This window comes from Mobula birostris, chromosome 19 (assembly GCF_030028105.1).
Source record: "Mobula birostris isolate sMobBir1 chromosome 19, sMobBir1.hap1, whole genome shotgun sequence".
Lineage (NCBI taxonomy): Eukaryota > Metazoa > Chordata > Chondrichthyes > Myliobatiformes > Myliobatidae > Mobula > Mobula birostris.
This window is the reverse complement of record NC_092388.1, coordinates 10176188-10200006: the sequence shown is the minus strand read 5'-3', so window position 1 is coordinate 10200006 and position 23819 is coordinate 10176188. Positions and strand designations below refer to the sequence as shown.

Genomic DNA, 23819 nt, shown 5'->3' with positions numbered 1-23819 from the left:
GACCTGGCCAGCGGAGCTGCCTGAGCAGTGAAGTGGCTTCAATGCTTGGAAGTTGAGTCCTCTCCAGGACCTTGTTGTTGGAGACATGACCCTGCCAGCTGATTCCCATGATGGAGTGAAGGCAACGCTGATGGAAGCGCTCGAGCAACCGGATTTGCGTCTGGTACAAGACCATGCTTTGGAGCCATATTATTAGTGTTGTGACGATGGCAGCCCTGAACACCTGGATTTTCGTGTACAGATGCAGCTGGTGGTTCTCTACACGTTTTTGGAAGTGTCCGAATGCACTCTTAGCTCTGGTGAGTCGATTGACAATGTCCCTTAATATCATAGCGTTGTTGGAGAGGTAGATTGCCCAGGCAGGTGAACTGCTCAACCATGGGGAGAGAGTGGTCATCAATGGTGATCCGAGGTGGGTTGTAAACGCCACGTGAGGGCTTCTGATGGAGGATCATTGTTTTCTTCAGGCTGACTGTTAACCCGAAAGCCCTCGCAGCCTTGGCGAACTGAAACTGCAGCCTGTATTACATCCTCTGTGTGCATAAGAAAAGCACAGTTGTCCGCATATAGTAGCTTGAGAATGGGCTCTTGAAGATTTTAGTTCCGGTGAGAAGGCAGCCACTCTCTAATAGTACAATAAGTCGTCGTATTGATGACATGTCACATGATGCTGAAGAGGGTTTGAGTGATAAACTGAAAAACAAAAGCTTCTTTATCCAGGTTGATAATTCAACAGGTTTCACAAATGTAGCATTTGTAAGGTTCGTAAATGATGGTGAAATTCAAGAAAACACTTTCTCATGCAAAGAGCTGCCTGAAACAAGCAAAGACCAAGATAGGTTTAACGTTTTGTCTTCATATCTGGAAACAAAAGGTCTGTCTTGGAGCAACTGTGTTGCTACCTGTACTGGTAGTTGACTCGTGTAGCAGCAGTACTCTCAATGGATACGATTAAATATTCCCATCAGTGATTGGCTCCATGAGAGGTTGTTTCTCTTGTAAAAAAAAAGAAAATCCTGACGTCACAGCATCCTGCTTTCTTCACAGAGGGATGCTGATGTCAAAAACTCTTGGAGATGAAATGAAAATAGTTCTGGATGATGCTACAAAAACGGTTAACTTTATTAAACAAAGACTCGAGAATACTTTAAAAAACTGTGTGAAAACCTGGACAAAGAGCACACTAATATCCGGCTACATACAGAAATCTGGTGGCTTAGCAAAGGAATTATTCTCAACAGGGTGTGAGCTGAAAGAGTACTTTCAAGGAAATAGTATGACCAGATTTTGCTGAGTGTTTTGAAGGTGAAGAATGGTTGCAGAAACTAGCCAACTTAGCAGATATTTTCATCACATGAACCAGTTGAACAAGTCTCTGCAAGGCCATGGAGAAAATGTTTTGACTTCAAGTGACAAAATAGTTGGATTTAAAGGAAACTGAATCTTCGTAAAAATCATGTTGCAAAAGGAAATCTTGAAATGTTTCCACTGCTGCTTGGGCTTGAGAGTGAGGAAGGATCAGGAAGTCTCGAGTCTTATTGAAAATCATGTGAAAGAACCGCAGAACAAAATTGAACAGTATTTTTCCTTGCTTTCAACACAAGTGAATGACTGGGTGAGGGATTCTTTCTCTGAATCTTCTGCTCAGCTTGAGAACTTGACTTTGAGAGCAGAGGAAGTACTTTGTGAGATGCAGTCTGATCATGCACTCAAGATGAGCTGTACTGACCTGCCCCAGGATAAGTTCTGGATTTCTGTGAAGGAAGAGTATCCTGCCATTCTCAGGAAAGCAATGGACATATTGCTGCAGTTTTCAACTTCTTACACGTGTGAGCAAGCTTTTTCTTGTTCAACAAGCATCAAGAGCAAGGTTGGAGATCGTCTCATTTCAGTTGAAGATGAAGGTGAAATCCATGTGTGCTCATCTTAAGTTTGACCCAGAATTGAGTATTTGTGCATCAAAAAACAAGCACAGGTTTCACATGTTAGCCCTCTTATCCGAGCTTGATCATGTCACTTAGTAAGAAAATGTTTTTTCCAAAGTCTTGTATAAAATTGTGTCTTAGGCTATATTTCCATTCATATTACTTTGGCTTATGGTTTTTAGTACTTTTACTATTCAACATTATCAATAAATTTTCATGCTGTAAATAGCATTAATTAAAATCAGTTTACAATTATTTAAATTTGGCCTGTCCCCTAAAACCTTCACTAATTTTTATAGATGCACCGTAGAAAGCATTCTTCCAGGGTGCATCACAACCTGGTTTGGAAGTTGTCCTGTCCAAGACCGGAAGAAGCTGCAGAAGATCGTGAACACGGCGCAGCACATCACACAAACCGATCTTCTGTCCTAGGGCTCACTTTACACCGCACGCTGTCGGAACAGTGCTGCCAGGATAATCAAGGGCACAACCCACCCAGCCAACACACTTTTTGTCCCTCTTCCCTCCAGGAGAAGGCTCAGGAGCTTGAAGACTCGTACGGACGGATTTGGGAACAGCTTCTTTCCAACTGTGATAAAACTGCTGAACGGATCCTGACCCGGATCTGGGCCGTACCCTCCAAATATCCAGACCTGCCTCTCGGTTTTTTTGCACTACCTTACTTTCCATTTTTCTATTTTCTATTTATGATTTATAATTAAAAATTTTAATATTTACTTATTTTTAATATTTAGTATTTGTAATCCAGGGAGTGGGAAGCGCAGAATCAAATATCGCTGTGATGATTGTACGTTCTAGTATCAATTGTTTGGCGACAATAAAGTATAAAGTATTAAATCTATTGAGCCTACCTTGAGAAAAATTACATTCCATTTTGGCTTAAGCCAGTTATTTAACAGAAATTTATTATGTTTGTCTTATGAATTTTTAAAATTTATGAAAAGGAAGATAAGTTCATTTCAAGAAAGTTAAGTTAAGCTTAACTACCTTTTTTCAAGAAAGGCTGGCTAAAAGTTAATTCTCTACTCAAAAGAGCATTGACAATTATTTTTGAATTATTATATCTGCAACTTACTAATCTCGCTAATGTACCTTGAACTGTAGATTTAATAATTTTTATGCAGGGGTTCTCTAAGACTTGACAATTATTTCAAGGGCTCCCCCAGGGCAAAAAGGCTGAGAAAGGTGGGTCAAGACCCTAGACCAGGGTTCCCAACCTGGGGTGCACAGGCCCCTCAGTTAATGGAAGGGGTCTATGGCATAAAAAAAGGTTGGGATCCCCTGCTCTAGACCCTTCATAATGTTTAAACTCCATCGAATTGCCACAGACAACTCTGGAGCCAAGTCATTTGATATATTTAAAGTGGAGATTGATAGGTTTTTGATTAGTAAGGGTGTCAGAGGTTATGTGGAGAAGGCAGAAAAATGGGGTTGACAGGGAAATTAAATCAGCCATGATAGAATGGTGGAGCAGATTCGATGGGCTAAATGACCTAATTCTGCTCCTAAGTCTAATGGTCTAAATTACCTCTCAAACATCTATGCTCCGCAGAACCCAACCCAGCTCCTACAATTTATCCATGCAAATGAAGACCTCCACCCTCAGGACAATATCTCCGCACTCTTTCTCTGGCCTTTGCAATATCCCTAACTGGAACAGTGTCTGTAGAGGAGTTGACTATAACAGCTCCCAAACGAACTGAAGAAAATCAGCAAGTCAGGCAGCATCTATGGAGGGAAGTGGACAGTCGACATTTCAGGTTGAGACCTTTCATCTACAATGTGTTTCTTGGATATAACCTCTTTCGTACTCATATCTCTGTTGTAACGTGCAGGTTTCTGTCAGGTATTTATTACAAAATTATTTGCTTTTCAACCTGTCTTGCAAAACTAGAAGGATATATAGTATAAGAGCATAAGACATAGGAACAGAATTAGGCCATTCGGCCCATTGAGTTTGCTCTGTCATCATGGCTGATTTATCAAACCCTTACACTTCCTCCCTTACCACCATTCAGGGCCCCAGACAGTCCTTCCAGGTGAGGCGACACTTCACCTGTGAGTTGGCTGGGGTGATATACTGCGTCCAGTGCTCCCGATGTGGCCTTCTATATATTGGCGAGACCCGACGCAGACTGGGAGACCGCTTTGCTGAACACCTACGCTCTGTCCGCCAGAGAAAGCAGGATCTCCCAGTGGCCACACATTTTAATTCCACGTCCCATTCCCATTCTGACATGTCTATCCACAGCCTCCTCACTGTATCCCACTGTAAAGATGAAGCCATATTCAGGTTGGAGGAACAACACCCTATATTCCGTCTGGGTAGCCTCCAACCTGATGGCATGAACATTGACTTCTCTAACTTCCGCTAATGCCCCACCTCTCCCTCGTACCCCATCCGTTATTTATTTATATACACACATTCTCTCTCTCACTCTCCTTTTTCTCCCTCTGTCCCTCTGACTGTACCCCTTGCCCATCCTCTGGGTTTTTATCCCCCCTCCCCCTTGTCTTTCTCCCTGGGCCTCCTGTCCCACGATCCTCTCATATCCCTTTTGCCAATCAACTGTCCAGCTCTTGGCTTCATCCCTCCCCCTCCTGTCTTCTCCTATCATTTTGGATCTCCCCCTCCCCCTCCCACTTTCAAATCTCTTACTAACTCTTCCTTCAGTTAGTCCTGATGAAGGGTCTCGGCCTGAAATGTCGACTGTACCTCTTCCTAGAGATGCTGCCTGGCCTGCTGCGTTCACCAGCAACTTTGATGTGTGTTGACAGAGATTTAAAGCGACTGGAGAAAACACCTTTTTAGAGAAGGTGTTATCCTGACCTGGAATTCACCATGGTTAAATCTCTCAGTCAACAGTTAGCACAAAGAAGAGGTAATTTTAAGCTCGGAAGCCTCAATTTTCCCCACATTTATTCATATGTATTAGATTAGACTAGATTATAGAATTATTATTCACATGTACCTCTTATGGATGAAAGAAAAATGAAGGGTAGTGTGGGAAGGAAGGGTTAAACTGATCTTTGAGGAGGTTAAGGATTCTGCCTGACCTGCCAGAATCATTGTTCTATGTTCTAACTCAGCAGGTCAGGCAGAATCTATGGATGGGAATAAACAGTCAATGTTTCCGGCCCAGACTCTGCCTCAGGATTGGAAGAAGCAGTCAATGTTTCCGGCTGAGACCCTTCATCGGGACGCTATTCCCCTCTATAGATGCTGCCCGACCTGCTGAGCTCCTCCAGCATTTTGCGGCAGCGGCTAAATATTTCCTGTATCTGCAGAATCTCGTGTTTAGAATATTTGGCCGCATCATTCTGTTCAAGTTTATGAACCGGTAAATGTCATGTTTTCCTACTCTAACAGTGAAGCACTTTGCAGGATCCTGCGGTCATTAAAAGTGCTATGTCAATAAAAGTATTGAAGTATATCATTCTGCGTATTCTTTGAGCACTTCGAATAATACAGGTACTGTATGTTAGAATACAAATGTGTTCTCTAATTTGTTTGTCCTAGTCTCATCTACAATGTTGGATGGTGCTGATCCCTATGCCTGTATCGTTACCCTTCTCTATTTGATCAAGCCCAAGACCTATCATTAAGTCTTCCCTGGACTGGCTGAGAGGCTCCTGAAGCAAACCAGGAATTATGAGGCAATTAGGGAAAGACGAGATGTCAAACAAAGTGCAGACAGGGTGTGGTAAATGAGAGGGATTTTTCTTTGTTGGAGAAGCTGCTCTTCTTGATGTTTTGTCTGTCTCCAGGGAAATCATCTTGCTGTGAGAACACCGTGGTCTGTTTGTTTCCTGAACAAAGAATTAGGCCTTTACAAGCTCCCACTTTTCAGTATCTCCTTAGTCTCAAGCATTACCATACATTCACTCAGACCAGTATACTTTTAACCAAATTCTCATAAACCAAAGGACCTAATCGCAAAAAGATAAAAAAGCTTTTTATACTTGTATCGACTTCCACAGTTTGGCTTAATCTGTAGTGCTGCACAGATCGTGTTTTGTTCTCACTTTAATGTTTACTATGTTGTCACAAGGACACAGCACAGTTTTATTATTTATTCAGTGATACAGCTTCGAGTCACGTCACCTCCACAACTACGATTAACTTAACCTAATCACGGGATAATTTATGAGGTCCAGTTAACCTACCCGGTATGCCTTTGTAGGAACACACCACAGCACCCAAGGAAAACCCACACATTCAGTGGGGAGGATGGACAGAGACTTCTTACAGAATGGTACCGGAATTGAACTCAACTCCAGAATGCCCAGAACAGTAATAGCATCATGTTAATTTCAAACGCAGTTTCAGTATTTGTACTCCTACCATTTCTGGTTCTTTGGAATGAAAATATGGCTTTATATCTGGAACCCTCAACAATAGTTATTTCCAAATTTCCACTTGCACGGGCATACTTCATATGGCAAGCAAAATGTTGCAGATAAAGTGACGTGGGGGGGTAAAAATATTTGATAATAATACTATAATTTACTACCCTAACCCATCACAGTTATGATTATAACAGGTCCTTTAACTCAGAAAGAATGTGCTGGCATTGGAGAAGGTCCAGAGGAGGTTCATGAGTATGATAGGATTCATGTATGAGGAGCATTTGATGGCTCTGGGCCTTTACTCACTGGAGCTTTGAAGAATGAAGGGGGATCTCACTGAAACTGTTGAATATTGAAAGGCCCAGACAAAGTAGACATAGAGAGGAAGTTTCTTATAGTGGGAGAGTCTAAAACAAGAGGGCACAGCCTCAGAATAGAAGGACATGGAAGTTTTTTACCAAGAGGGCGGTGAATCTGTGGAATTCATTGTCACGGATGGCTGTGGAGGCCAAGTCATTGGGTATATTTACAGCCCAGGTGGACAGGCTATTGAGTAGTAAGGATGTTCAAAGTTATGGGGAGAAGGCTGGAGAATGAGGTTGAGAGGGATAATAAATCAGACATGATGGAAGAGTGGAATAGACTCAATGGCCTGAATTGCCTAATTCTGCTCCTATGTCTTATGGTCTAACAGATGGCATTTATTGTGTGATTTTGATTTAGAACATCATTCCAATGTGTGAGAAATCAGAAGATTAGAAGGAGTAAGCCAGAGGTCTGGCTAGGATGTTGGTTGTAAATTGAGTTCTCCATTGAGAGAATGATAAAACATTTATAGATTCGGGGAAAATTCTATAATGCTGGGACTCAGATAATTATATCATTTTCACACATGAGCAAAGATTCCAGCGTTACTGGGAGTCCTCGAGGCCTAAGTAATATTGCAGTAATTTAGTTAGCCAATTCAGAAAAGATGCTAATTCACTCATCCTGACCCAGCCACTGGCGATCCCTGGAAAACCCCAGGACAGTATTAACCGTTAAAAGTAACAGCCCATCGTGTTGGGCCTCAAGAGAAAGGCCACAGAGTAGAAGCTGTCCTTGACCCTGGTATGTGCTTTCAGGCTTCTGTATCTTCTGCCTGATGGGAGGGGGGAGAAGAGAGAATGTATGTGGTGGGTGGGGGCTTTCATTATGCTGGCTGCTTTACTGAGGCAGTGAGAAATATAGAAAGAAGTCTGTACAACAGGAATTCCTAACCTTTTTTATGCCGTGGACCTCAACCATTAACCAAGAGGCCCGTGGATCCCCTGCTGCAAAGGGAGGCTGGTTTCTTTGATGTGCTGAACTGTGTGCACAGTCTCCATAGTTCCTTGTAATATCGTGCAGAGCAGTTGCAGTACCAAGACACTGTCATCCAGTTAGCTTGCTTTCTTTGACAGTTATCAGTAGTGATTACAGACCAGTGGATTGCAGGACTATTCATTCCACAAATCCTTTGTACAATGGATGAGTAGTTCTGTACTAATAACCCTCAGGACACAATGAAGACAAATTCTATAAAACTGATACAACAGCATACAGAGGCAGCCTAATGTTAGAAAAGGATAGGTTATTTTATGTTCACTGTGGGGGAAAATACTCCCTGATATTAATCATGGAGCTGGCAGTAATATAGGAAAGACCACACTTATTTAGTTCCGAACTATTCACTCAGTACATGACTACTGGCAAAGGGATACATAAAGAGCAGATATAAACACATTGCTCCTTAGCCGGTATGGGGGATGGGGGAAATAGTGGGGGATAAGCTCCCACTACCTATCAAATGCTCCCAATCCCGTGCGACGCAAATAGCCTCTGACAGCCAAGACCAGCTTCTGGCCCTCATGTGTCGCCTTGCTCAGTCTTTCTCAATCTTTTTGCCCCAGAGGAACCCCTGAAATAATTTTCAGGTTTCAGGGAACACCTGCATAAAAATTATTATATCTAGGGCTCACAGTATGTTAGTGTGATCAGTAAGCTGGAGACATAATGATCCAAAACTAATTGTCAACGCTCTTCTGAGTAGAGAATGAATTTTTAGCCAACCTTTCTTGAAAAAAAACAGGTAGTTAAACTTAGCTTACCTTCCTTGAAATTAATATCTTTCCTTCTCTTTCATAAATTTAAAAAAACTCATAAGGCAAACAATATAAATTTCTCAATTCTGGGTCAAACTTGAGATAAGCACACACGAATTTCACCTTCAACTGAAATGTGATGTTTCCTATCCTGACTCTTGATGCTTGTTGAACAAGAAAAAACTTGCTCACATATGTAAGAAGTTGAAAACTGCAGCAAAATGTTCATTGCTTTCTTATGAATGGCAGGATACTCTTCTTTCACAGAAATCCGAAACTTGTCCAGGGGCAGATCAGTAAATCTCATCTTGAGTGCACGATCAGAGTGCCTCTCACAAAGTCCTTCCTCTTCTCTCAAAGCCAAGTTCTTAGGATGAACAGAAGATTCAGAGAAAGGGTCCCTCACCCAGTCATGCACGTGTTGAAGGGGGGGGGGGAATGTTCAATTTTGTTCTACAGTTCTTCCACATGGTTTTCAGTAAGACTCGAGACTTTCTGATACCCTTCCTCACTCTCAAGCCCAAGTAGAGGTGAAAACATTTCAAGATTTCCTTTTGCAGCATGATTTTTCCAAAGATTCAGTTTCCTTTTAAATCCAAGAATCTTGTCACTTTAAGTCAAAATATTTTCTCCAGGGCCTTGCAGAGATTTGTTAAACCAGTTCTTATGATGAAAAATGTCCGTTAAGTAGACTAGTTTCTGCAGCCATTCCTTATCTTCAAAGCACTTAGCAAATTCCGGCCTACCATTTTCTTGAAAGTACTCCTTCAATTCACCTTTCACCTCAAACACCCTGTTGAGAACTCTTCCTCTGGTAAGCCACCGAATTTCTGTATGGTGCAGGAGATTGGAGTGCTCTTTGTCCAGTTTTTCACACAGATTTTTAAACATTCTCCAGTGAACTGGTCTTAAAGTTACTAAATAACTTGCTCCCTGAGCCTGTATACTGACTTTGACTTTATTTTCAAAAGCTTTAATCTGTTTGCCTTGAGATTTCAATAGTCGTTTAGAATAATCAGTACTTCTACATGTCACATGGCTGTGATTTGTAGTTAAGTGTCTTTTCAATTTCGCGAGAGCCATTGCTACATTTGTAAGTTAGGCACAATGGAATAGGATCACCAGTCCTTGTAAAACCCATTGATAAGTAGTTTTCATTGTAAATATATGGTACCGGCTGATTAGTCCCGCCCACTGCTTTCGTCTCCAAGATACAGAAGAGGCTGGTGGACTTCTTCTGGGGCAAAAGGAGGCACTGGGTCTCTGCTGGGGTCCTGAATCTTCCGACTGCGGAGGGCAGTCAGTTACTGAAGTGTGTGTGCACCCAGCCGGCGGCTCCCTGCCTCAGGACCCTGCAGAGATTCCTGTATAGCAACCACTCCCCGAGATGGCATGCACTGGTGGTGCACGTTCTCTACCGGGAACACTACCTGCAAGAGGGCAGGCGGCTTCCAGTGGATGGCATCAGCACTGCCGCTTTGAGGGAGCTGCCTCACCTTTACCGACAGCTGTGGAGGGTATGGGGCGTAGTCTCATCCAGACAAGGTGCCTCTGTACTGGTGGGGAACAGTGAGTGTGTGAGTGGGATTGGTCCCCATCCTATCACGGTGGGTGTCGAGGGGGCTCCGGGAAGTGGAGAGATTCTGGCTGCACCACCACCTGATGTGCCAGAAGTGCTTGTTGGACCAGGCCTTGGGATACCACGTGGCAGAGGGTGCCACACAACGTGAGCCGCCTCGCGGGGAGGCCCACTGTGCCCTTCCATGATGCCCTAAAGCATTTCTTGTACGGACCGCTCTTGCACACCTTTCACTTCCTTGCCTGTGTCTGCTGACCAGACTCGTCTTGGTGGTCTGTTTTACCATCTGGCAGTGGAGGAGGTCCCCGATGGAAATCTCTTTATGCAGGCGTCTTCCCCCTGTACATTGGGGACCTAGGGTGGAAGGTCTTGCATGAGGCAGTACTGTGCAACAGGTCTTTAAGCAGGTTCACTGACATCCTATCCACCTCCCCATTCTGTGGCCTGGAGGAGTCTATGTACCATGCTTATATGGAGTGTGAGAGGTTGCATAGCCTGTTTGAGTATCTGGAGGGGCTGTTCCTCAAGTTCTGGTTGCATTTCAGCCCCGCCCTCCTTCTAAATGGGTACTCAGTACTGAAGGGGGCAGGTTGCAAGGAGGTCTATGGGTGGGCTTGCTCCTGGGCTTTTCCAAGATGGCTATTCGCAGGTCTAGGCGGTGGAAATTTGAGGCCACTGCCACAGCCGAGTGCCTGCCCCTCTTCTGAGGACACGTCCGTGCCCAGCTGTCCTTGGAGAGGGAGCATACAGTCACAGTGGGTACAATGGAGGATTGCCAGCAGTGGTGCCCCCCCCCCGGGAATCGAACATTTTATAGACAGTAGTGATCATATTTTAATTTGAATTTATTCACTGTCTTGTAAATACTTAATGTTTGTACTTTCTGTATTTGTTGCGCAAATCAACTTCTATAGTTTTGTAAAAAAAAAGACTTCTTTTGTATCTGTTGTTGCACTCGTGCAGTGAAATGACTCTGAAGATTGTAATTCATCATTAACCTTATCAGAATTGTTCGTAGGCCTAGGCCTAGAATACTCCTCTTCCATCTCACACCTCCTCTTCAAAAATTGGCACAGCGGACCGTCTGTAGAATGAAAATTCCCCTCCAGTTTTCTACTACACCTGTAGAGTTTGTTTGCTCTCATAAGTCAGTCAGCGGCTCGTCAGAGGAAGCTAGGGGAGGTAATTCAGGAGGGAGAGGCTGACAACACAGCCCAAGTAGGGTAATCCATTCAATGCTTGGAAAACACATTTCATGCTCCTCAACAGCCTACCTTCCTCCCCTCCATGTAATACAGCGCTCACCAATTATCAGCCTACTGCCCCCCCCATACATTACAGCGTTCACCAATTATCAACAGTCTCCCCTATCTCGTGTTAAAAACTGAGAATGGACTCAACCAAATAAACATGGTCTTACTACGCACTGCCACACTGGGCTGAGAGACATCTAACAAGATTGCTGATGGGGCTGTCGGTCAGTGCCCACCACTGTGAGCACTAGCATCATGCATTGTGTGAAGTTCAAAAAATGGTGTTTATTTTTTAAATCACAATCTCACGCGGAACCCCTAGCAACCTCCCATGAAATGCTACACGGAACCCTGCTTGAGAAACCATGGCTTCACTACTACGCCTTGTGGAACCATTTCTACCGACAGGAGAAGAAGTGGGTTACTGGTGCCTTAAAACCAGTTGCTTCGGGCAGATGAGGCTTGTCAGCTGTGGTTGGCAGCTCATCTTGGAGAAGGAAAACTCTAATCTCAAACCTGCTGCCTTGCCATTACACCCACTCACAGGGAAGGCTTCGGGAGTAAACCCTGGAGCTAAAGTCCTTTAAGCCAGCCCTATGTTGAGTTCAACTCTGACTGGCAACTACAGTGATGCTGCTGGTGAAGAACTGCATTGGTCTCTGCTGTTTCTTTGGATTCATCAGCTGTGTGGAGAGGGGGAGCCCGCTCCATGGGAAACAGCTTCTCCCCATATCAAACTGCCCTGGCTCGTGTTATCACGTAGATGGCTGGGACACAACATCCATGACCAACCCGATCAGCGGATGGCCTCGTAAACACAAGAGATTCTGCAGGTGCTGGAAATCTAAAGTAACACATACGATGCTGGAGGAACTCAGCAGATCACTCAGCATCTATGGAGGAGCATGAACAGTTGACGTTTTGACCCCAGACTCTTCATTTGGAACAGATATGTTGCCATAATATTAGCTCGGTAGTGGGTTGATAACGAAGCTATTAATGAAATGTGGGGAAAAGGAGTTAAGGTGTTAAGGCTCGAATGTTAAAGATAATCTGCTTTCCAGAGTAGGTCAGACTTTAGTGGCTCGATATTCCGATTACACTTGAGTAATGCCAGTGCAAGAATAAATACTAGTTGGTTAAGGGAAAAAAACCCAACATAAGTGTAACACAGGCGAGGTGGTGATTTCATCCAGAGCATGAAATCTTATGCAGATGACTTTGTGCGTGGTAGGTCATGTCCAACCAGTCTATAATTATAGAGTTTTTCGAGGAGATTACCAGGAAAGTTGATGAAGTGTGTGTAGCAAGGCATTTACTGCAATCCCAAATTAGCAAGGCCTTTGACAAAGTCTCGTATTGGAGACCAGTCCAGAAGGTTCAGTTGTTGGGCATGAAATAGATGGGCCAAAAGGCCTGTTTCTGTGCTGTAGTGATCAAAGACTGAGAAAGCTGGATCAGGCCGAGTACCAATGGTCACACAGTTTTGCATTCCATTTTATACATCCAAGATAAAACTGCAACTACACAAGAATATCTAGGACACATCCCAGTATCTGCAGGATATTATTTACTTAAACACAAGAGATTCTGCAACCACACTGGAAATTTGCAGATGCTGGAGCATTATTTACTTGTTTTTATGATTACTTTATTTTACTATTTAACAGCCCAATATATGAGGGGACATAATTTTGAGGTGAATGGAGGAAAGTATAGGGGGGATGTCAAAGGTTGTTTTATTTACACAGAGAGTGATAAGTGTGTGGAACACACTGGCAGGTGTGGTGGTAGAGGCAGATACATCAGGAACATTTAACAGACTCTTAGATAGGCAAGTGGATGATAGAAAAATGGAGGGTTACGTTGGAGGGAAGGATTCGAGTAAGTAAAAAGGTTGGCACAAAATCATGGGCCTGTGCCATACTGTTCTATGTTCTATTATGAAAATGTACATTAAATGCATCTTAAGGGTGAACATTTATAGCAATTTATCCCTGTGGTGTAAAATTCAGGACAGTGCTCACGAGTGCATAAATAAAAGGAACACTTTTCTAAATGCATATTGTACTTCTTGCTGGCTGATAGTGTATTAGCATCCGCACTGGACTTCGAGGAGAGTGGTCCTGGCTTCGAATCCAGCCAGCTCCTTGCCTGCTTTTCATCCATGTTGGGTTGAGTATCAAGCTAGCAACTCAGCCTCAAGGCGCAGAAAAGTACGTTCATTCATTGTACTTCAACATCCCAGTCTAGTTCAACTATTCATCTCTAACTGTGTCCATCCCGCATACCTTGTATCTCTTCTTACACCCAGGAACTGGACAGGCAAAGGGCTTTTCTTCTCCTCCATCCATGGACATGGTGCTCAGAATAACATCTGAACTAATTGCACTTTCTGTGGTCCAAGATTCATCGCTGTCTGATTCTTCATAGTCTACCTCTTCTTCATCATATTCACTACCTGAGAGAGAGAAAAACAGAGGGGATGACTTATTACAAGAAAAAAAAGAACAACATTCATTTTGTAAATATCTCCTACTAGAAGGTCCATGGCAGGTGTGGCAAACCTATGTCACATGAGTCTAAGATGGCATGCGCAAAAATTTTCTTCATTCACGGCATGCAGTGCCACCCCCACAACTCTTTAAACCCTACTCATAATAAAAAGATACACGATGATTACCTAGGCTAAGAGCAAAACTTATTATTGAAGTACATAATGTATATGATTGCTAAGCAGAACTAATGCCATTCCTTGAAACGACCCTGAATAGTGCTAGAAACCTCACACGTAAGAGCTTGTGTGTCCTAGGCCTACACGAGTTGCCAGACCATAAGACACAGGAGCTGAATTAGGCCATTCAGCCCATCAAGAATGCTCTGCCATTTGATCATGCCTGATTTAATGTATGACTAACCCAATCCTGTCTGTGCTGGTATACTTGGAGACAATGCCAAGAAAGAAGCATTTGGAAGTAGAAGGCAATGTCAGTTCTTTGTTTCTTAAACTAAAGGTTGACTCAGCAAGAAGGCAAGCCGAGAATCATAAAGCGGAAAGAACTCTTCGGTCCATCTTTAATGGTAGAGTAGAAGTTAGCGTGATGATATTATAGTTTGGGGCATTCTGGAGCTCAGAGTCTAATTCTGGTGCCATCTCGAAGGAGTCTGTATGACCATTATGTGACCACCAGGTTTCCTCCAGGTGCTCTGGTTTCCTCCCACAGTTCAAAGACTAGATTAGGTTAATTGGTCATTGTAAATTGTCCTTTGATTAAACTAGGGTTTAACAGGTGGGTTGCTGGGCGACACTGCCACTGGACCGGAAGGGCCTGTTCCGTACTCTATCTCTAAATAAATAAAAAAACATAACTGCCTCCCTTAATGAACAGCAACTATCCAAATTTGCAGCTTGCTGTCACTTTCATTCCACTCCCTATGAGTGATCCCAGTTCTTCAGATGCAACAGTATGGAGGTCTGCTTAGAACTGGAGCTTAGTCAATGATCAACTGGATTTGCCATATACATCTACATTGGGAATTTGCTGTGATGTGTTGGTCAAGATGTGGCGCACAACAAAAAACATCACTGAACTATTATAAAGAATAAAGAATTATATAAAACAATAAATTATGATATAGAAATTATAAAAGCTAATGCAAGTAAAGTATTATGTACAGGTAAGGCTAAGGAATAGAATATGCATAAATAAATAAATACCAGCATGCATTTACAATGTAAACAACATCATAAAAGGTGGTTTAAGGTGGTTACAGTAGTAAACAGATAAAGGGTGGCGCGGAGGACTAACCAGAATGGTTGTTCAGATTAACTGCCTGCGGGGAAGGAACTTTTAAGATGGTGTGAAGATTTTGTTTTAATAACCCTACAGCCCGCTGTTTCCATTTAAAATCTCCCTGCTGCCACTTTCACCAAAACTCTCAACATATGACCAAAATTTCGAGTACGAACAGAAGCTTCGTATTACAAGGAAAATTGGGACCTATAATATCAATAGCATAGAATCGCAGACTCGTACACACAGAAACAGGTCCCTCGGCCCACCACACCTATGCTAAATGTTTTGTCCATATATGCTAATCCAATTTACCCATATTAGGACTATAAGCTTCTGAGCTTTGACTATTTATGTCGAAATGCCTCTTGTATCAGATTCCACCACCTACTCTGGCACAACATCCCAGATATCAACACTCCTTGTGTAAAAATAAAAGTATCCTTCACATCCCCTTTAAAACTCCTTCCTCTCATCTTAAACCAATGACCTCCTGATTTTGATGAGAAACAATTTTTGAGTATCTTTCCTTCACTCTAGGAAAAATAAGCCAAGCCCATCCAATCTCTAAAGTCCTCAGATCCAGACAACATCCTGTTGAACCTCCTAGGCACTGTCTTCCAGCAATAGGAGCACCAGCTTCCGATAGCACAGCAACCAGAAGCCAGATGGCCTAATTCTGCTCCCATGTCTTCGGGTCTAGAATTGCACACGATACACCCCCTGCAGCCTAACCATCTCAAAACAATTTTCATTTACGAAATGATGAAATTCTGTGGATAGAATGAAAGAGGTCCACTGAAGAGTGGTGTCAGGGATGCACTACGTAATACCATCCGAGGACTCACACCCTGAGAATACCACCAATGCCATGGTTCAACTCCCCAACCATAACTCTCTGTACCCATCCCATAACTCTCCACACAGGCTCAACCCACGTCCCTAAAAGGCCACTGGGACCTGGAGATTTGTCTGCCTTTAATTGGAGTCGATGTATTATTGTCACACGTACCAAGCTACAATGAAAAGCTCGTCTTACATTCTAATACACACAAAATGCTGGAGGAACTCAAAGGCCATTACTTCTTTAGACAACACACATCAAAGTTGCTGGTGAACTCAGCAGGCCAGGCAGCATCTCTAGGAAGAAGTACAGTCGACGTTTCAGGCCGAGACCCTTCGTTAGTCCTGACGAAGGGTCTCGGCCTGAAACGTCGACTGTACCTCTTCCTAGAGATGCTGCCTGGCCTGCTGCGTTCACCAGCAACTTTGATGTGTGTTGCTTGAATTTCCAGCATCTGCAGAATTCCTGTTGATTACTTCTTTAGATTCTGCCATTAGGAAATGAAATGCAGGAAGCAGTTTTCAGAAGGAGCTTAAGGGTTAATACCACAAGGAAAAGTGTGTACATTTGTATCACCAAGTAAGTTAAACTAGCTACTCTGGTGCTAACTTTTAGAACCAAAACATTGTATGTTATACACCATGCCAGATGTTCCCCATTTTTTCCATCTAGAAGGTCAACTATTATTCAGTAGATAATTATCCCCAGGTGGACTGCTGCAGATTTTCTATTTTGTTTCGGTCTCTGTGTCTGTGTCAACAGTGGGCTCCAGTCACCGGGATGATGTCCCTTATAGTGTTCTTGAGGCCACGAGTTTCTGACAACTACTTTCATATGCTTACTCCTTGAGCAGCAGATGCCCACAAACTAAAGATAATTGTGCATGGGACCAGGGATGTCATTAATTGAACTCTGTACCAGTCCTCTGGTGGAGATGGAATATAAAAGAACACATGCTAGCAGTTCCTCTGACCACCGATGCCCCCAAGTTCCAAAGGACAAATCAGCACTACTCAGCCTGGGGATGAGAGAAGTTAAACTCTCAGAATACAGATTACCATTGGCAGGTAAATGCAGAAAGGAAAAAATATTTCTATTGCCAACTAACAGCAGAAGGAGACTGTGGACATAAAACTTACCATCCAGTCCCGAGTAGGAACAGAGAAGGGTGGAGGTGGAGGTGGCAGAACAATTAAAGCTAGCCTGGTTCAATTTCCTGCTCATTCACAGCAGTACTGTCACCAAAAGAGGCCACTGGACCCAATAAGTCTCTTCCAATAGTTAAATTTCAAATCTTTTCTCTCTGTTCTTCATGTAACCACATCTTCACATTCTTCCATTACTCACTCATTCTCTCTCTTTCCCTCCCTTCCTCTTTACCCCCCCCCCCAACCCTCCCCCCCAAATCGGGCTCCTGAACCAATGTGGATAAATTCACTCATCACAACTCCGAACTGATTCCACAACCTACAGATTCACTTTCAAGGACTCTACAATACACGTTCTCAGCATTACTTATTTTTCATTTGCAGAATTTGTCTTCTTTTCCACACTGGCTGTTTATCAGTCTTTACTTATGTCTAGATTTTTCATAAATTCTATTTATTTCTTTATTTTCCTGTAAATGCCTGCAAGAAAATGTATCTCAAGGTTGTATATGGTAACATACTGTATACGTACTTTGATAATAAATTTTTACTTTGACTTATGACTGACTCTCTCTCCCTCCCTCTCTTACCCCTTGGTTTATTGAGTTCCATGTTCTACAAACAGTCATACAACTTGCAAACAGGCCCTTTGGCCCATCTGGTCCATGCCAACCAAGATGGCCCATTCAAGCTAGTCCCATCTGCCAGTGTCTGGCCTATAACTTTCTAGACCTTTCCAATCCATGTACCTGTCCAAAAATGTTTTAGAAGTTGTTCTAGGTGTTTGGTAAAAGATTTTTTTTCCTGAGTTACAAGCCAGGTTTATCAGTGATAATCACCTGCACTAAGCTCGTTTTGACCTCCTAGCATATGGAAACATCATCTCTATTTCTACAAATCAAATTCTTCCATGTCTTAGCAATCTTTAATATAATCAATGTAGTCTTCTGTTTTCAAGTACAGCAAAACCCAGAATGTTTCACCTTTTGCTGAAAGGGATAATCTCACAGAAGACAGTCGACCCAAAGTATTGACTCTTTATTCCCCTCCATGCTTGCAGCCTGACCTGCTGAGTTCTTCCAGCATATTCATCTCCCTTTATAAAGCTCCTACGCCAACACTTAACAGGAGACCAGTTATTGAAAGTTTAAGCAGGGCTGTCACTGAATCAGTTAGAAATATGCATCGTAGTCTGAGTTAACTTTACTTGACTCCATTTGACAGAAACAATCAAACAGGAAGCAAACATACAGTGTCAAAGACACTCATTCCAACAATACCTGATCTCTGCAGCAAACCGCAGAACATGGCATTGCGGATTAACGACACACAAGGCCTTACTCTACACTGTTCCGTACTGATCAGCCAGAAATCATCGGCCCAGACAAAGGAAAGCTGCACCCAGGACCTATCACCCCCCAGCTTCTCACTTCATCCCCTGTCCCCACATTCCTCTTCACCTGGTTTCACCTATTACCTCCCCGACCCACCCACTTTCTCCCTTCCCTAGCTTCACCTACCACCTGGTTTGCAGTCCTTCTCCTCCCCCGGCTTCTTATTCTGGATTTTTCCCTCCTTGCAGGCCTGATGAGGGGCCTCAGCCCCAATCGTCAACTGTTTATTCTTTTCCATAGATACTGCCTGTCCTACTGAGTTTCTCCAGCATTTAGTATGTGTTACCCTGGACTAGACTGGAAACTTGGTCCAAGGAAAGGCAGCTGGCGATCTCAGGCTTTGTTAAAAAGTCTGCTCCAATGTTATAAATTGGCTCTTTTGCCATTTTCCTTCACAGCTAATAAATTAAATCTAATAAGATTAATTCTAATATAAACACTGATAAAAATCATAACCTAGGAAAAACTCCTGCCCAAAAGAGTTGTATTGCTTTAACACTAAAGATCACTTGTTAGAGTAACAAGCTGTAAGTGACCAGTGTATTTTAAAAATAAAATTACCGAAGGGCAGAAGTTTCACTGTTCTGCATTCTGAATAATAATTATTCATTACCACTGAACTGTGGCATAATGTGGGCATTATGAATGACAGTTAGCTGGACTACTGGGAGATGTGCAAGTCTTCCTCCAGCCGTACGAGACATCTGTCAGCAAAAAAAACTTCCTGACAAGCACCAGAGGTGCTCCGAAGCTGGCCAGCAGGCTGCTCAAAGAAGCAATATGCTGCCAAAGAACAGCAATGGTACTTTTCAAGGTAACGATACACTAACTTACAGAGTCAATTACTAACCCGACAGGCTGAGACAAACACCACTTACACAGCTTCGTCTTCCGGACCTCATTCTTAGCTTACAGGACAGATGTAATAGCACCAGAGAGTGCTGGAGAAAAATCAGTATCTATGAACAGAGTTAATATGGACTTCATTTCCCTTCAGATGCTGCCTTACCTGCTGAATATTTACAGAATTTATAGATTTTTCTGTTTGTATTTCAGAGTTCCAGCAATATTTCTTTAACTTTCAAGGGTAAATCCCTACAAGGGATTTAACTCAGGATTGAATAAGGCACCAGTTTCAATTTGTAAAGTGTGCTAAAGCGATTCACCTCAACCAGATAACGTTTGGGGATGAAACAATTAGCCTCAATATTCTCAGAGGTAGGATTGTTATTTGGGATCAAAAGAGACTGCTGGATAGCATACATTTTGTATTGAATGCTGTATGTCACAGGTGAGAAAAATCCATACTTGCGGTTTACAGCTTACATAAAGTAGGCCAGTTTGTTGTCTTTTGCACACTGATTGTCCGCCCTGCTCAGTGCGGTCTTTCATTGATGATTCTATTATGGTTATTAGATTTACTGAAATTGCACGCAAGAAAATGAATCTCAGGGTTGTATATGGTGACGTATATGTACTTTGATAATAAATCTACTTTGAACTTCGAAAAACAATGGAAAGGTACAAAAAGAAGCGAGAAAGTGAGTCCGGATGAAGAGCCTTGTCCTGGAACATTGGCTCTTTATTCCTCTCCGTAGATACTGCCTGACCTGCTGAGTTCCTCCAACAATTTGTGTGACATATTGAGATAACTGTCCAGCAGATTAACCAGCTGATTTAAGACAGAGAAAATTCTGTACTTTCCTGACCTTTATCAATGTGTGCTGCTCAGAACCTCAGCAGGATTTCTCTGACCTAATCTATGCTTGAAGCTGTTTTTTTTAACCCACATCAGTATAATTCTGCAGCAGCAATCAATGAATATTGATTCAACCATCAGTTATTGTTGTAAAAATAAGATCTTTCAGCAGCAAAACTGAACTTGATGGAGCTGAACATCAGATTTAACAACAAAAACTCATCCCATTATCAGCCTTCAATAGAAAAGTCATAAACACAAGAGATTCTGCAGATGCTGAAAATCCAGAGCAATACACACAAAATGCAGGAGGAACTCAGGAGGTCAGGCGATATCTATAGAAATGAACAGTCTGTGTTTTGGGTCGAGACCCTTCTTCAGGACTGGAAAGGGTGAAGTTGCCAGAATAAAAAGGTGAGAGGAGGAGAAGGGAGATAGCTAGAAAGTATTAGGTCAAGCCAGGTGGGTAGGAAAGATAAAGACCTGGAGAGGAAGGAACCTGATAGGAGAGGAGAATGGATGATAGTAGAAAGGGAAGTAGGAGGGGACCCGGGGGAGGTGATAGGAAATGAGAAGAGGTAAGATGCTAGAGTGGGGAATAGAAGAAGAGGGAAGGGGGAGGGAAAAATCTTTTTACTGGAAGGAGATCGATATACGTGCCATCAGGTTGGATGCTACCCAGATGAAATATAAGGTGTTGCTTCTCCACTCTGAGGGCGGCCTCATCGTGGCACGAGAGGATGCCATGGACTGACATGTCACAACAGGAATCAATTAAAACCTTTGGGGAAAAAAGTCATACTGATTTAAACACCCAGGAAAAAAATTGTGATTTTTTACAATACTCAGAGTTGGAATGTAAAATAAATACATATGCGCCAAAAAGCTTAGTACCATTATAGAAACTCCAACATGGCAACCAGAAAACTATCATGGATACAGTTTCAAAAGAGTTTTCATAATTCTCAAATTGATTAATAACCAAGCATTGTTTTAAATTAAATACATGGTTCAATTAACTCTTGACCTCATAATTTACCTGATTATGATTTTGAACCTAATTGTCTGCTTGCACTGTACTTTCTCAGTAAATGATATACTTTATTCTGCATTCTGTTATTGTTTTATTTTGTAGTACCTCAACTGACCTTGCAGTGAATTGATCTGTGTGAATAGTATGCAAGACATGCTTTACACTTCCATGTGACAATTCCAACTCCAATAAGGATTTATGTTGAGTTATGACAAATAACATGATTTCTAATGACAGATAATACTTTTAAAGGCTTTGTAACTTAAATATTGTAACTTGTATCTACTTAAATACATTAATTACTACCAAGACTCAATTGCTCAGGGCACAAAATTGATCATCTACATTTATTTCTAGAAGTGTCTGGGGCACGAACCTTGAAAACCGCCAATTTATTAAAAGTATATTAACTCCAGTTTAAACAGTATATTTTGCCTACAATTAAAATTAGTTGAAGGACAAGGGTAAAGCAGAATATTTCAAAAGATCAAAATATGAATTAAAGAAAGATTAGAAATATATGGCAGGTCAAGCGGTATCTATGAAGAGTGAAGCAGAGAGAAGGGAATTATCTTTACTTCAAAAATTAAACATTTGGATCTTCGTTAATTATAATTTCCCTGTTAGCTTAATAATCACTTTTATACATTGTAGGAGTATCAACAAAAATTGACACGGGTGTAATTACTTCTAACATACTTTTTATTTTGCCCCGCAAACAAATGGCGACGTTGTATATATATCAGGAAAAAACCCACCCCCGAAATGTAATAATGTACTACGTAACACGTAACATACATGGCGAACTTAACCCTTAACAGTCTGGGTGAATTCTGCCTAATGAAATTAAGGAGTCCCTACAACATCCAACATTCAACCTTTCACAGAAACACACCATCCAACCATAAATGCTAATTTACCGATTTTGTTTAAACTCACACTCTTTTCCTTGTCTTCCCCAAATTCATTGTAGTGTTTCATCATCTCCCGTGCAAATCTAGTTAAAGCTTATTCAGGACTTCCACTTAATTCAGACTGATCATTCAACTCTTTCGTCCAACTTTCCCAATTAAATCTTGCAATCTCCTCTTGTTCATTGTGAGTTATGAACTCTGCAAACCAACGAACCCCCAAGCCACACCCACAGCCAATAATGTCACCCGTCTTCAGTTAAATTTAGCACCCCTAATCACACCTTTCGTCTTTCTTCTCTGTTCTATTACTCACTCATCTTTCCTCACTTAGTAACAGCGAATCCCCTTCTCTCTTCTTGTTACACATTTTCCCCTCACCTTCACTTCCTTCTCTTTCCATTTCTAATCTAGTTTCCCATCACCTGCTTTATTTCAGATCATGATGAAGCTTGCCACTGAAAGAAGGGATTCTGCTGGTATCACAGAGTGAAGGGAAACCTTTGGTATTCTGAAAATTCTTGCCTGCAATATGTGGTGGTTAGAATTCCATAAGACCATAAGACAAGGGAGAAGAAATACGCCACACGGCCTATCAAGTGTGCTCTGCCATTCCAGCATGGCTGATTTATTATTCCTCTTAATCCCATTCTCCTACCATCACCCCATAACCCTTGATCCCCTGACTAATCAGGAACCTATCAAGCTGCTTAAAATATACACAATGCTTAGTCTCCACAGCCATCCGTGACAATGAATCATACTGATTCAACACCTTCTGACTAAAGAACTTCCTTCTCATCTCTGTTCTAAATGGACATTCCTCCATTATGAAGATGTGCCCTTCGGTCCTAGACTCACCCACTATAGGAAACAACCTCTCCATGTCGACTTTATCTAGACCTTTCAATATTCGATTGGTTTCAATAAGATCCTCCCTCATTCTTCTAATCTCCAGCAAGTACAGGCCCAGAGCCATCAAATGCCCTCATATATTAATACTTTCATTCCTGGAATCACTCTCCTGAACGTCCCCTGGACCCCCTCCAATGCCAGCACATCTTTTCTTAAATAAGGAGCCCAAATTTGCTCACAATTCTCCAAGTGTCGTCTGACCACTGCCTTATAAAGCCTCAGCATCAAATCTCTGCTCTTATATTCTAATCTTCTTTAAATGCATGCTAACATTGCATTTGCCTTCCTTACCACTGGCTCATCCTGCAAATTAACCTTTAGGGAATCCACCACAAGAACTCCCAAGTTCCTTTGCACCTCTGATTTTTTAAATTTTCTCTCCATTTAGAGAATAGTCTATAACTTTATTCCTTCTGCAAGTGCATGACCTGCACGAGATTCCATCTGCCACTTCTTTGCCCATTCTCTCAATCTGTCCAAGACCTCCTGCAGACTCCCTGATTTCTCAACACCACCCGCCTCTCCACCTATCTTGGTATTGCCTGCAAACTTGGCCAGAAAGCCATCTATTCCATTGTACAAATCGTTGGTATATAACGTGAAAAGAAGCAGTCCCAATATGACCCTTGCGGAACACCACTTGTCACCAGCAGCCAACCAGAAATGGCCCCATTATTCTGACTCTTTGCCTTCTGCCAATCAGCCAATCTTCTGTCCATGCTAGTATCATTCCTGTAATACCGTGGGCTCTTATTTTGTTAAGCAGCCTCATTTGCGGCACTTCTGAAAATCCAAGTAAACGGCATCTACTGACTCTCCTTTGTCTAACC

General features: G+C 42.3%; 1 protein-coding gene across 5 annotated transcripts in view; it reads right to left on the bottom strand.

Moving 5' to 3' along the window:
- The window catches only part of jazf1b (JAZF zinc finger 1b), a 249902-nt gene that overhangs the window by 8321 nt on the left and 217762 nt on the right, over positions 1-23819 (bottom strand). For all 5 annotated transcript variants that reach the window (XM_072283203.1, XM_072283208.1, XM_072283206.1 and 2 more), the window contains one exon: positions 13543-13712. In XM_072283203.1, coding sequence (XP_072139304.1) covers positions 13543-13712 — 170 coding nt within the window. The remainder of the gene's footprint in view (positions 1-13542; positions 13713-23819) is intronic.